Genomic DNA, 14,626 nt, shown 5'->3' on the forward strand with positions numbered 1-14,626 from the left:
GATTATACCTCTCAGGAAAGATTGAACAGGCTGGGGCTCTTTTCTCTAGAAAAGAGAAGGCTGAGGGGTGACCTGATAGAGGTCTTTAAGATTCTGAAAGGGAGACGTAGAGAAAATGTTCCCACTTGTGGGGAGACCAAAACTAGAGGTCAAGAATATAAGATAATCACTAATAAATCCAATAAGGAATTCAGGAGAAACTCCTTTACCCAGAGAGTGGTGAGAATGTGGAACTCACTCCCACAAGGAGTAGTTGAGGCGAATAGCAAAGATACATTTAAGGGGAAGCTGGATAAACACATGAGGGAGAAATGAATAGAAGGATATGCTGATAGGGTGAGATGAAGCAGGGTGGGAGGAGGCTCGTGTGGAGCATAAACACCGGGATAGACCAGGTGGGCCGAATGACCTGTTTCTGTGCTGTAAATTCTATGTAATTCCATGTGATGGGTGAGTATGACAAAGTACACAAGTTTAAAAACTGGGGATTTAGAAGCAAGGAGTTACCCAAAGGATAATGGCTTTGAGAAATCTGTTACAAAGGTCAATGAAGTGACCATTATAAATGGTCAGTGAGCCAGGAGTGCAGCACAGTGCCCAGGTAACCTACTTCAATCCCCAGCCCAGAATCCAACACTGTCCAGCTCTATAACATGGCAGGGTGAAGCTTTGCTAATCAGTGAGGACATTAAAATGTGTTATTCTTTCAACAAACAGGGAACAAATCAACGAACCAAGGATCATGAAAAACAATCTGTCCATCAACACTTGTTGCTGGTGTTGTTTAAAAACAAGGCACTGGAGGAAAAGGTAATGGATCTGGACTGAGAGGGATGTGCAGCATTGGCTTTGGTTTCGTCACTGAAGGGCCTGGAATGAAATCTCCCCCCAATCTATGCAGGAGGATCTCAGCTCAACCATGCTGGGTCCTGATGTAGTCGGCAAGTTTCCTGACTGCCTGCTCTATCATCTGCAACATTGGGAGTGGGGAGCCAGAACTTTCATGGGAAATTTATTTGGTATAAGTTGGTACTCTGCATCAAGAGTTTCAGTTGTGAGGAAAGGTTAAGCAAGTTGGGCTTGTGTATTTGAGGCGGCCTAATTGAAGTTGTCAGGAATTTATGTCTTACATAAGACAAGACTTTGGAACACTCCATGTTTTCCAGAACATCCTGGTGACATGGCCCTTTTACTGATATGAACCTCCATTTAGGTTTGAAAAGCCCCATTCTGAATACCTCCAATTTAAATTTCTACGTTAGGGGACAAGGAAGGGGTTTTGGGACTAAAATTTCACATGTGGGGGGTGAATATCTGTGAATGCGAATCAGGTCTGATGCGATGAGGTGTTTTTGGCAAAATGTTATAATAACTCTCTGATTTCATGGAAAAGGGGAAGAGAAACAAGATTATTTAATTTGGACTGTGAGCGCAGAACTAGAGGATGGGTGTAAAATGAACAATGTTCGCAGGGAGGCATCCTTGTTTTCAAATCCCTCCATGGTCTCGCCCCCCCCATCTCTGTAACCTCCTCCAGCCCTACAACCCTCCGAGATCTCTGCGTTCCTCTAATTCTGGCCTCTTGTGCATCCCCGATCTCCAAGCGGCCGTGCCTTCAGCTGCCTAGGCCCTAAACTCTGAGATTTCCTCCCTAAAACTCTCCACCTCTTTACATCTCTCCTCCTCCTTTAAGGCACTCCTGAAAACGCACCTCTGTGACCCACCTGTCCTAATATCTTTATGTGGCTCGGTATCAAATTTTGTCTGATAACACTCTTGTGAAGCGCCTTGGGACGTTTTACTGGGTTAAAGGCACTGTATAAATGCAAGTTGTTCTCATTGGAATGAAAGGAGATTTCTTCCCCACACACAGGATAATGGAGATGTGGAATGGAGTTAGTGCTGTGCCAATTAACACCTTCAAAAAGAGTTGGATGGCCATCTGGTTAGGAATGGAATTGAGTGTTAGGAAGATAAATAGAGACAGAAACAATCGAATGTTGTGTGGAGTATGATGGGCCCTAACTGCTGGAACCTTTGAAAGGCCATATCAAGGAAGGCAGGAATGTGGGAGGTGAGTTTGGAGAGGTCTTCAGGAGTTTGGCTTGAATTATCTTTGGGGATGGGAAAATCTTTGGCAGAACTTTCCCTCAGCAGATGAAATGGGTTGGTAGAGTTTGTGATCGAGCAGAGAATGTCATGTTCTGTTTGAGATATTCCTTACTTTATGATTAGTCAACAACTTTATTATAATTATATCGTGGGATGACCGGGCGGGTGGAGGGTGAACTAGGTATACCTTGGTCTTTTCTCATCTAGCAATTCCTACGTTCCTATTTTCAGAACTTTCCGGTGAAAGGGTTGATGGAGGAATATTGGGGATGGGAACCTAAAACGGGAAAACAGGAAAAGGGAATGATCAGTTAACAGAAGCTTGGCTGTACTCAGTTCAATCATGGCTTGACTTTACACGAAGCAGGAGAATGAACATGAATCAAAGGTTATTGTAAATGCTTGGAGACCACATTCCTGTTTGGATTATCCTGATTCCAAGAGTGACAACTGATGGGTGACCTCAGCCTTATAGGGTCTGTTCCATTGGGTTCTGTCAAATCTTGTAGATCCATGAGGGAGCATCGACATTTAATGTCACACAGAGATCAGCTTGACTCTGTCAGGGAGAAGGATATCTCAGGAATTCACACTGTACATGGCATGTCACCTTTGGTCTTTCTTTACAAAGAATGTGAGATATTTGCGCACTGAGCAAATACTGGGGGTGCCACCCTCTGTCTCGTGCAGTAAAAGGTTTAGAGACATTCTCATTTAAATGGATAACACCCAGACGCTGACCAACCCCCTCCATTCCCAGGCGCATCCCTCCTCCCTCCATTCCCAGGCTCCTACCCCCTCCCTCCGTTCCCAGGCTCCTACCCCCTCCCTCCGTTCCCAGGCTCCTACCCCCTCCCTCCGTTCCCAGGCTCCTACCCCCTCCCTCCGTTCCCAGGCGCCTCCCTCCTCCCTCCGTTCCCAGGCGCCTCCCTCCTCCCTCCGTTCCCAGGCGCCTCCCTCCTCCCTCCGTTCCCAGGCGCCTCCCTCCTCCCTCCGTTCCCAGGCGCCTCCCTCCTCCCTCCGTTCCCAGGCGACTCCCTCCTCCCTCCGTTCCCAGGCGCCTCCCTCCTCCCTCCGTTCCCAGGCGCCTCCCTCCTCCCTCCGTTCCCAGGCGCCTCCCTCCTCCCTCCGTTCCCAGGCGCCTCCCTCCTCCCTCCGTTCCCAGGCGCCTCCCTCCGTTCCCAGGTCCCTACCACCCTGCTCCCTCCGTTCCCAGGCGCCTCCCTCCTCCCTCCGTTCCCAGGCGCCTCCCTCCGTTCCCAGGCGCCTCCCTCCTCCCTCCGTTCCCAGGCGCCTCCCTCCGTTCCTAGGTCCCTACCACCCTGCTCCCTCCGTTCCCAGGCGCCTCCCTCCGTTCCCAGGTCCCTACCACCCTGCTCTATTACCAAGCCCTAACCATCCTCCTCCATTCCCAGGTCCCTACCATCCCTCCTCCCCAAGCTTTTCCATTCCCAGATTTCTGAATTTTGGAATAAGTTGAAAGAAAGCAGGAAGATAAAGAACTGGCAACAATAAAAGGAGAAAATGAAGCAAGCAGAGAGAGTGAAACTAAAATTCAGACGTGAGGTTCAATCTTGGTGAATGGCAACATAAACCTAGCTGATTTAATTTGAGAAAGACATGATCAATACATAGGCTCTGATTGGTTCAGTTTGGTTTGAACCACAGTTCAGAGTTCAAGTTCTGCACCATTGGGGTCTTTCCTACTCTAAACTGCACCAAAAACAACAAACTGTCTGATTTCCTTATTCCATCCCCCAAACCCCTCCATTTTGTTTTAGGTGGAACACCATTCTGGGAAAGAGGGTATCGATCAATGCAGCTATTAAAAGGTAGGGGTTGACTGTGTAAAAATGTCTGTAATCTTCTATGGATTGGAAGCCGCCTTAAAAAGCCTTTTGTTTTACCCCCAGGTCTCAGAACTTGAGAGTGAGGTGAAAGAGAAGATGACTGCATTACAAAAGTTGTCCAGTCAAATTCAGAAAATGGAGAAAGAAATGTCTTTAACGAGCCAATCAGTAAACAGAAGTGATATAAAACTGAACCAATCACAGGTCAGTTAAATAACAAAACATTCAATTCAGCCTATCACACGTCAAGGCCACACAGCAAAATCGACCAATCACAAATCAGTTACACATTGCCATCTCAACCAATCGCAGATCAGTTACACATTGCCAACTCAACCAATCATAGGTCAGTGCCACACAACAAAATCGACCAATCACAGGTCAGTTCCATACTGCCCTCTCAACCAATCACAGGTCAGGTCAATACAACCATCTCAACCAATCACAGGTCAGTTCCACCCAGCAAAATCGACCAATCACAGGTCAGTTACGACATTGCCAGCTCAACCAAGCACAAGTCAGGTCAATACAGCAAACTCAACCAATCGCAGGTCAGTTCCGCACAGTAAACTTGGCCATGGAGCAAGCTTAACCAATCATATTTACTGTTACTGTCCCGGTAGCACAGTCCAACCCAACTGTCATCAATGGAACAGTTGTCATGTGACAATTAAACAGTGGCAAAATCTATTTTCTGTTGCAGAAAACACTGGCCATGCACGCCGACAAGTTGCGTCAGGTTGAACATGAGCTGTTGGAGAGATGCAAGTTAGAGGAGAATTTAAAGCGAGACATTCTGTTCGTAAAATATAGTACGGACAACTTGTCCAGCAGGATGTCAACTCTAGAAAATGGCCAAAGCACACCATGTCTCTATAGAGGCAACAGTGGCCCAGGTGAGTTCAGTGGAGTTGAAGGGACGCTTGGTTATGTTGCATTCCTTTCCCTGTCTGGGGCGAGACCCAGTCCATGTTTTGTTTATGACCGTTCCACATTTTGTGCCCTATCATGGATGTAGTTCAGAGGTGTGGGAGGTTGATAGTCATTGATTTTGAAGAGTGAAATGTTTGATCTGATGATGCATGCTGTTGGTGCGTGAAGATCTCGTGTTGCAGAGTAGTAGGATGAAGGATCGGTCCTTTGACCTAGGACAAATTAAGTTCCCAATTTGGGTCTCGCCTTTGGGAGTGAGTGCTGAGCAGAGGCTAGATACTTTATCACAAGAAAGGATGGTAAAAACAGATGGTTGCTTTATTGGATCGTGATCCCATTACACTTCTCATAGGAAATTATGAATCCCAGAAGGAGTAATTGGCAGACCTTATTTTTATTCTCTCTCTCTCTCTCTTTCTCTTTCTCGCTCTCATTTTTTCTCTCTCTTTCTCTCCCCATCTGCTACAACTTACCTTCTGTCTCATTCGCACTCTTTGAACTTTGAAAGATGGGAAAGAAAGAAAGAAAGAGTTTGCATTTATATAGTGCCTTTCATGACCTTAGGATGTCCCAAAGCGCTATACAGCCAATTTTATTTTACAGCCAATTTTAAAGTGTTGTAATGTAGGAAACGCAACAGACAATTTGGGCACAGCAAGATCCCAAAAACAGCAATGTGATAACGACCAGATAATCTGCTTTTTTAGTGATGTTGGTTGAGGGATAAATATTGGCCCCAGGGCAATGGGGAGAATTGCCCTGCTCTTCTTCGAAATAGAGGCCATCAGATCTTTTACATCCACTGCAGAGGGCAGACGGGGCCTCAGTTTAACGTCTCATCTGAAAGATGGCACCTCCGACAGTGCAGCACTCCCTCAGTCCTGCGCTGAGAGCATCACCCTGGAGGTGGGACTTGAACCAATGACCTTCTGCCTCAGAGGAGAGAGTGCTACCCACTGAGCCACGGCTGGAAAGAGTAGAAAAGTAGATGAGGTTGATTAGGTGACGTTTAAGCTTGGATTTTAAACCAGCCCAGTCATCAGGGCTCCCTTTTTTGTGGGTTTTAACGCAGCGAGGCTATGGGAAGTAAAATATCCTCGGTTTCTGTTTCAGTGTCGGTCGAGCACCAAGTCGCCCAACACGACAACATGCTGAGTGTCCATGAAGTGCGACTGGCTGAGATCGACCTGCATTTCCAGGTGCTGGAAACGGCAAGCTACAACGGCAGGCTGATTTGGAAAATCCGGGACTACGCACGGCGGAAGCGGGAGGCGGTCTCCGGGACGACGCTGTCCCTCTACAGCCAGCCGTTCTACACCAGCTCCTTTGGTTACAAGATGTGTGCCAGGGTGTACCTCAATGGGGACGGGATGGGTAAGGGGACCCACCTGTCGCTGTTCTTTGTGGTAATGCGAGGGGAGTACGACCCACTGCTGCCCTGGCCTTTCAAGCAGAAGGTGACACTCACCTTACTGGACCAAGGTCCATGCAAGATGCACGTGTCGGACATATTCAAACCAGACCCCAACAGTAGCAGTTTCAGGGTGCCCCTGACGGAAATGAACGTTGCGTCTGGCTGCCCCCTCTTCATGACTCAGACGGTGCTGGAGAACGAGACGCACCGTTACATAAAGGACGACACGATTTTCATCAAGGTAACCGTGGACACCTCAGACAATCCAGAGCTGTGAAACCCCTTCACTTGGTCCGTTTGAAGGGCGCTGGAATTGTGCAATAGTCCTACGATTAATAACTGACCATCCTTTGCATAGCCCATCGAATGTACAAAAAGACTTTCACTGTTTAGTACTAAGATCTGGGGCCAGGACAATAAATTATAAAACTGTAATAATTTCTTTTGTAAATAGTTTCAAATCTACTTAAACCATTTTATATTATAATATATATAAATATATATATATACATATATATAAAACAGCAGTGTTATCACCACTGATAAGTGGTTTATTAGTTTTCAGGGACCCTTCCCCTCCCATTCTAGACAGCGATGGTCAGGAGACTATTCAAACAAGCCCGAGCCTGTCCTCAACACCTGCCCTTACCAGCAGGGGGTCACTGGTTGGTGATCAGGGATTGGAAGGCCAGTTAAATCTCCCCTCTACCCCTATTCCCGAGGGCCACCGAGACCAATTTTAACAGTTCGACTGCTGCCCAAAGTGAGATGGGCACAGACTGAACAGGCGACTTCCTTTTCTGCGTGGCTCAGTGTGACACCAGTTGGCGGTGAGGAAGGGCAGGGGGACGACTGTGCCCGGCCTCAGGCTTCAACCACATCCCGCACACGTGTCAGTCGTGGTGGGGGGAGTTGGGGGTAGGGGAGGTGTCACTGGATCGCAGTCAGGCGATAGTTCCCACTCCCTGGCTCAGGCCAATTCTAGTACTCGCACCCTATGATCCACAAACTCAGTGCAGACCTGTAATTGAACCTGGAAGCCATTTTGGTCTGTGGATCAGCGGCGGACTGGGTGGAGAATTCGACCAGTTTGTTTCTCTAGGAATGACGTTACTAAATATAAAAATATCTCTGGAAAATAGGAGGAACCACAGGAGTTTCAGTGATCTAATCCCAGAAGAATTCTTCAAACCCAATCCTTGCCCAACCCAATAAAAGCACCTCATTAAGCTCGGCATTAACTGGAATACTCAGACCAAAGGCAACAAAAGGGACAGGGAGGAGAGGAAACCTTTGGCCGCTGAGCTGAGCCCTGTTAAACTAGCTCTCAAAGACCTCCCGACTCAGAACCATTTTGGTTTATATCTCTTCCTTGCTGGTTTTTCTGGTTTGAGTTTTGTGCGCATGTGGATTGGAAAGTTCTGTTGCCGCACTGGTGAATACATTTTAAATCAGAATACCCAAGATCTGTTTCGTACCCTCAGTTACAGCCCATTAAATGCAGAGTCAAACTCCCAACTATACTGTTCCAACAAACACTTGCAGGTCAGATAGAGCACGAGTTGGATGCTCTCTGCACTCCAGTCCCCCAATCGCAGAGAGGGCACCCCCTGTTGCACCAGTATGACAGTTCAATGTCCCACCCCAGGCATCTTCTATGAGTGAGCTTGATAATTCAGTGTCTGTTTCGTGTCAAACCATGTACGTATTTATGTCATCTTTTGGCCAATTTTCGACTGTAGACCCACACCTACTAGGAAATGAGTTGAGATGATACAAACCCATTTCTCTTATGAGATCTGCAGCTAGCAGAGAGAGGGGACTTTCGACCCACCAATCACAGAGGCAAAAGGACCATGTTTGAAATGACTAGTCCCTTCATAGGAACATAGGAGCAGGAGGAGGCCATTCAGCCCCTCGAGCCTGTTCCACCTTTCAATTAGATCATGGTTGATCTGTATCTTAACTCCATTTACCCACCTTGGTTCTGTAACCCTTAATACCCACTTACCCAACAAAAATCTATCAATCTCATTTTTGAAACTTTCAATTGACCCCCAGCCTCAACAGCTTTTTGGGGGAGAGAGTTCCAGATTTCCACTCTCCTTTGTGTGAAGAAATGCTTCCTGACATCACCCCTGAACGGCCTAGCTCTAATTTTAAGGCTATGCCCCCTTGTTCTGGACTCCCCGCCCCCCCCCACCAGAGGAAATAGTTTCTCTCTATCTACCCGATCAACACCTTTAATCATCTTAAACACCTCGATTAGATCACCCCTTAATCTCCTACACTCGAGGGAATACATTTGTCATCCCATTTACTATTGTATAATGTTTGAAAAAAATCGGAATTCCTTTCAAGTTCTATCTGAGGGATTTTTATCTCGGAATTCTGCTGCTCAGCCAGAAATGCAAAGAGAACTTCATGAAAATACTGGAAAAGTCAAGAACAGAAAAGAAAGTGCAACAAATGAAATCTCACTGGGATTAAATACCCCCTTTAAACTCCCGCAAAGAGATGTTTCATAAAACGGTCCATGTGGAAGACTGAGAAACAAAATACAAGTTTAAAATGTAACGGTAAATTCAGTGCTCCCGGTGGGAGTCTCACACGACAGGAGTAGTCAGTGGTTTTAGCAGTATTTTAACCCTATTTTGGAACCAGTGCTCCCGTTGAGTGAGGCTCCCGGCTGGGAGCTTAGGAACACTGCATTTACCCTGTAGCGAGTTTGCATGGTCTTTTATGGAGATATGTTAACAAAGAAACAGCAGAGTCCTTTTATTTCATGCCTCTGTGTGTTCTTTGCACAATGGGTCTGATGCTACTCTCTCTACTTATTCAAGCAAAGCTTATAGATCTTTTATATCCATCTTGACAGGAAGCAGAGATCTCAAAACACCCTTAAAGCAATGTTATCAATATCTTTTATGTTGCAGGAGCTGTTAAGTCGACCCTGTGAGCCCTTTCACCAGGTTCCTTTCATACTCCTCGTAATAGTTTAAGTAACATCCATCATCTGTTTGAACTGTTCATTCATGAACAAGACTTACTGTTTCTTTATCTCAGAAACGGGGACGGAATCTCAGAAAGTGATTCCCGATTAACTGTTTTAAAAAAATCCAGAAATCCCATTCGATCAAAGATGGAATTTGACCTTAATTCAGTCACTTTAGTCAGGGGGAGTGGGACTAATTGGATAGCTCTTTCAAAGAGCCGGCACAGGCACGATGGGCCGAATGGCCTCCTTCCACCCTGTCTGATTCTACGATGAAGACAACTTAAGGATCGGGCTCTCTGATTCCGCATGAGATCGAAGCTCTGTGTCCCATATCCTTTATTTTTTTCTCTTTCTTTCTTTCTTTCAGTTGAGGCCTGCCAGGGCTCGCTACTAAGTTGTACTTTGCTCTAGCTTTATTTAATTTATATATGTTGAGTAAGGCGTAGCCTTGGTAACGTGCCTCGGTGTGAATAACGTGAAATAAAATACTGAGTTGTCCCTGCTGTCTCTTTCTAATGTGGCTAAATAAAGGGTCATTTTTAAAAAATAAATTATTGGTTTGAAGTTTATCCTTTCTGTTACTCGGTGCGATTCCAGAGGGACTGCTCGATAGGAGAATGGGTTGGGCCAGTCAGACTATCAAAAACCGGTCCGCCATTTTGTTAGCCACATCTGCTGTTTCCCTTTAAATCACAAATTCCCATCCTTTCTCCATAATTCCTTAAGGCACTTACTTCCCAAGTCATTAGAATCATGGAATGATACAGCACAGAAGAGAGCCATTCAGCCCATCGGGCCTGTGCCGGCTCTTTCAAAGAGCTATAAGAACATAAGAAATAGGAGCAGGAGTCGGCCATTCGGCCCCTCGAGCCTGCTCCGCCATTCAATAAGATCATGGCTGATCTTCGACCTCAACTCCACTTTCCCGCCCGATCCCCATATCCCTTGATTCCCTTAGGGTCCAAAAATCCATCAATCTCAGTCTTGAATATACTCAACGACTGAGCATCCACAGCCCTCTGGGGTAGAGAATTTCAAAGATTCACAACCCTCTGAGTGAAGAAATTCCTCCTCATTGGCTGACCCTTTATCCCGAGACTATGCCCCCTAGTTCTAGACTCTTCAGCCAGGAGAAACAGCCTCTCAGCATCTGCCCCTGTCAAGCCGCCTCAGAATCTTATATGTTTCAGTGAGACCATCTCTCATTCTTCTAAACTCCAGAGAGTATAGGCCCATTCTACTCAACCTCTCCTCATAGAACAACCCTCTCATCCCAGGAATCAATCTAGTGAACCTTTGTTGCATCTCCTCTAAGGCAAGTATATCCTTCCTTAGGTAAGGAGACCAAAACTGTACACAGTATTCCAGAAGGAGTCTCACCAAAGCCCTGTACAACTGTAGCAAGACTTCCTTCCTCTTGTGCTCCAACCCCCTTGCAATAAAGGCCAACATACCATTTGCCTTTCTAATTGCCTGCTGTACCTGCATGTTAACTTTCTGTGTTTCGTGTATAAGGACACCCAAGTCTCTCTTAACACCAACATTTAATAGTTTCTCACCATTTAAAAAATATTCTGTTTTTCTATCCTTCCTACCAAAGTGAACAATCTCACATTTCCCCACATTATACTCCATCTGCCACCTTCTTGCCCACTCACTTAACCTGTCTATATCCCTTTGCAGACTCTTTGTGTCCTCCTCACAGCTTACTTTCCCACCTAGCTTTGTATCATCAGCAAACTTGGATACATTACACTCGGTCCCTTCATCTAAGTCATTAATATAGATTGTAAATAGCTGAGGCCCGAGCACTGATCCCTGCGGCACCCCACTAGTTACAGCCTGCCAACCTAAGGAAGAGCCGTTTATCCCTACTCTCTGTTTTCTGTCCATTAACCAATCCTCTATCCATGCTAATATATTACCCCCAACCCCATGGGCCCTTACTGTGTGTAACAACCTTTCGAGTGGTACTTTATCGAATGTCTTTTGAAAATTCAAATATACGACATCCACTGGTTCCCCTTTATCTACCTGCCAGTTACATCCTCAAAAAACTCTAACAGATTTGTCAAACACGATTTCCCTTTCATAAAACCATGTTGACTCTGCCTAATCATATTGGGCACGATTTTAAAAGGGAAAAACGGGTGGGTTGGGGAGGGGGGCAATCAAAATCGCTGTTTTTGGGCGTGGGCAGACCTCCCGGCTGGAACCCACTCATTTCTGAATGAGACTCGGGCAAATCTGTGTGCGTACAGTCACCAGGAAGTCCCACCCCCACTTAAATCAGGCGGGCCGATATTTAAAGGAGCAAATGTATCTCATTGAAGTACTTAAGGTCGTTTATTTTTGGCGTTTTGGATAGTTAAAAAGATTTTAACGTTACCTGGGCGGCTTTCCCACGGCTTCCCATTCACGCCTGGTGAAACCAGGGCCGGATCAGTGAAAAAATAAACAAAACAAAATTAAATAAAATTACATTTCCTGTTGCAAACAAATTAAATGAACAATGTTGCCTGGACCCTCCCCCTCACCCACTCTGATCCCAATGTCCGCTGTCTGGCCTCTAATCCCGATGTCCGATGTCTCCTCTCTAATCTTTGTTGCCCTCCCCTCCCATCTCTATCCTAACTGTCGATGAGGTCTCTCTCTCTCCCACTCTTTCCCCCCCCCCCCGATGTGCAGCTCCTATCAGCAGCCAGTCTGTCAATCAGGCTGGATGCCGGGTGCGAAACCCGGAAGAGGCTTTGATTGGCCTCATTAGGGTTGTGGTTGCAACCCGCCTACTTCCCTTCTGGGTTTGGCGCCCGCAAATCACCTCCTGCCCCCTCACCGCGGACTCTTCCTGCCGGCATATTAAAATTGTGTCCATTATGTTCCTTAACTTCTTTAGTTAGCCACGGGTGGATCGCTTTTCCCGTGGAGTTTTTATTTCTCAATGGAATGTATATTTGTTGAGAATATTGAAATATTTCTTTAAATGTTTTCCATTGCTTTTCAACCATCATACCCTTTAATTTAATTTCCCAACCTACCTTAGCCAACTCGCCCCTCGTACCTTTATAATTGGCTTTATTTAAGTTTAATACTCTAGTTTGGGACTTAAGTACGTCACTCTCAAACTCAATGTGAAATTCTATCATATTATGATCACTCTTCCCCAGAGGATCCTTTACTGTGAGATCACTAATTAAACCTGTCCCATCACACAATGCAAGATCTAAAATAGCCTGTTCCCTGGTTGGTTCTGTGATGTATTGCTCTAGGAAACCGTCTCGAATACATTCCACAAACTCGTCCTCCAAACTACCTTTGCCGATTTGATTTGCCCAGTCTATATGAAGATTAAAGTTCCCCATGATGACTGCATTACCTTTGTTACAAGCTCCTATTATTTCATGATTAATACTCTGTCCAACGGTATAGCCACTATTCGGGGGCCTATAAACTCCTCCCACCAGTGTTTTCTGCCCCTTGTTATTTCTTATTTCCACCCAGACTGATTCTATTTCCTGATCCTCTGAGCCAAGATCCATTCTCACCACTGTCCTTATGTCATCCTTTATTATTAGGGCTACACCCTCTCCTTTTCCATTCTGCCTGTCTTTTCTAAATGTCATGTACCCTGGAATATTTAGTTCCCAGTCTTGGTCACTTTGCAACCATGTCTCTGTAATGGTGATTGGATCAAACCCATTTCTCTCAATTTGTGCAAATAATTCCTCGATCTTGTTACGAATGCTCCGTGCATTCAGATGAAGAGCCTTTAATTTTGACTTTTTTCCTGCTTTGACCTTTCTTGCTGATGCACTTTTACCGTTACACTCTCTGTCCCTTCCTGCCACACTCTGCTTATCTTTACCCAAATCACTACATGGCTCTGTGGCCTTGACTTTTCTCATTAGATTTCTAAATTTCCCCTCGCCTGACCCCTCCCCCACCCTTTTTAGTTTAAAGCCCTATCTGCAGCCCGAGTTATTCGAATCGCCAGGATGCTGGTCCCAGCCCGGTTTAAGTGAAGCCCGTCCCAATGGAACAGCTCCCTCTTTCCCCAGTACTGGTGCCAGTGCCGCATGAATCGAAACCCCCGTCTCCCACACCACTCTTTGAGCCACACATTTAACTCTCTGATCTGTTTGACCTGATGCCAATTTGTGGCTCAGGGTGTAATCCAGAGATTATTACCTTTGAGGTTCTGCTTATTAATTTAGACCCTAGCTCCTCAAACTGTCTTGGCAGAATCTCATTCCTAGTTCTACCTATGTCGTTTGTTCCTATGTGGACCACAACAACTGGATCCTTCCCCTCATGCTGTAAGTCCTTTTCCAGATGGGAGGAGATGTCCTTAACTCTGGCACTGGGTAGGCAACACAGCCTTCGGAACACTCGGTCGCAACTGCAGAGAAGAGTGTCTATCCCTCTGACAATACAATGCCCTACCACTATCTCATTCCTTTTTACTCCCCCCTACATGAATGGCCTCCTGTACCACAGTGCCGTGGTCAGTTTGCCCATCCTCCCTGTAGTCTTTGCTCTCATCCATACAGGTAGCAAGTACCTCGTACCTGTTAGACCAGGTCAAGGGTTGAGGTTCCTCCATCACTAGATCCTGGGACCCCTTTCCTGCCTGACTCTCAGTCACACCCTCCTCTCCCTGACCACTGAACGAATCTAAACTACTACCTAATCTAAGGGATGCGACTGCCTCCTGGGTCAAAGTGTCCAGGTAACTCTTCTCCTCCCGGATGCATCGCAATGTCTGCAGCTCAGACTCCAGCTCAACAACTCTGAGCCGAAGTCCCTCGAGCTGCAGACACTTACTGCCGGGGATCTCGCTGCTCTCCACCAACTCCCACGTACCACTGTTACAACACACCACCTACCTTGGCATCGCTTGTCGAACCAGAATTTATTTATTTACTTTATTAGAGATTTTAATCTCTCGCTATTCTTAGTTTTATTAACTCATTCATTTATCTAGTTTAAGTTATCGATTTAAGCTCTTAATTAAACCCCTGCCCTAACTTAGAGAGAAAAAAAAGTGATACTCACCAATACTCACCAACCAATCACCTACCGTCTGTCCCGTGACGTACTCTTTCAATTTCTGCCTGTGTTTTTTGCCCCTTGAAGTATTTATCCGATTCCCTTTTTGAAAGTTATTATTGAATCTGCTTCCACCGCCCTTTCAGGCAGCGCATTCCAGATCATAACAACTCGCTGCATGAAGAAATTTCTCCTCATCTCCCCCCTCTGGTTCTTTTGCCAATTATCTTAAATCTGTGTCCTCCGGTTACCGATCTTTCTGCCACTGGA

At 45.9% G+C, this 14,626-nt stretch overlaps 1 protein-coding gene across 2 annotated transcripts in view; it reads left to right on the top strand.

Annotated features, from left to right (window-relative positions):
- LOC137305921 (TNF receptor-associated factor 3-like) overlaps positions 1–9,858 on the top strand; it is a 40,137-nt gene extending 30,279 nt beyond the window's left edge. For both annotated transcript variants that reach the window (XM_067974865.1, XM_067974866.1), the window contains 4 exons: positions 718–810; positions 4,026–4,166; positions 4,666–4,858; positions 6,009–9,858. In XM_067974865.1, the coding sequence (XP_067830966.1) occupies positions 718–810; positions 4,026–4,166; positions 4,666–4,858; positions 6,009–6,586 (1,005 nt within the window). In that variant the 3' untranslated portion in view covers positions 6,587–9,858. The remainder of the gene's footprint in view (positions 1–717; positions 811–4,025; positions 4,167–4,665; positions 4,859–6,008) is intronic.
- Positions 9,859–14,626: the final 4,768 nt, after the last annotated feature.

This window comes from Heptranchias perlo, chromosome 41, assembly GCF_035084215.1.
Source record: "Heptranchias perlo isolate sHepPer1 chromosome 41, sHepPer1.hap1, whole genome shotgun sequence".
In the NCBI taxonomy this organism is placed as follows: Eukaryota; Metazoa; Chordata; class Chondrichthyes; order Hexanchiformes; family Hexanchidae; genus Heptranchias; species Heptranchias perlo.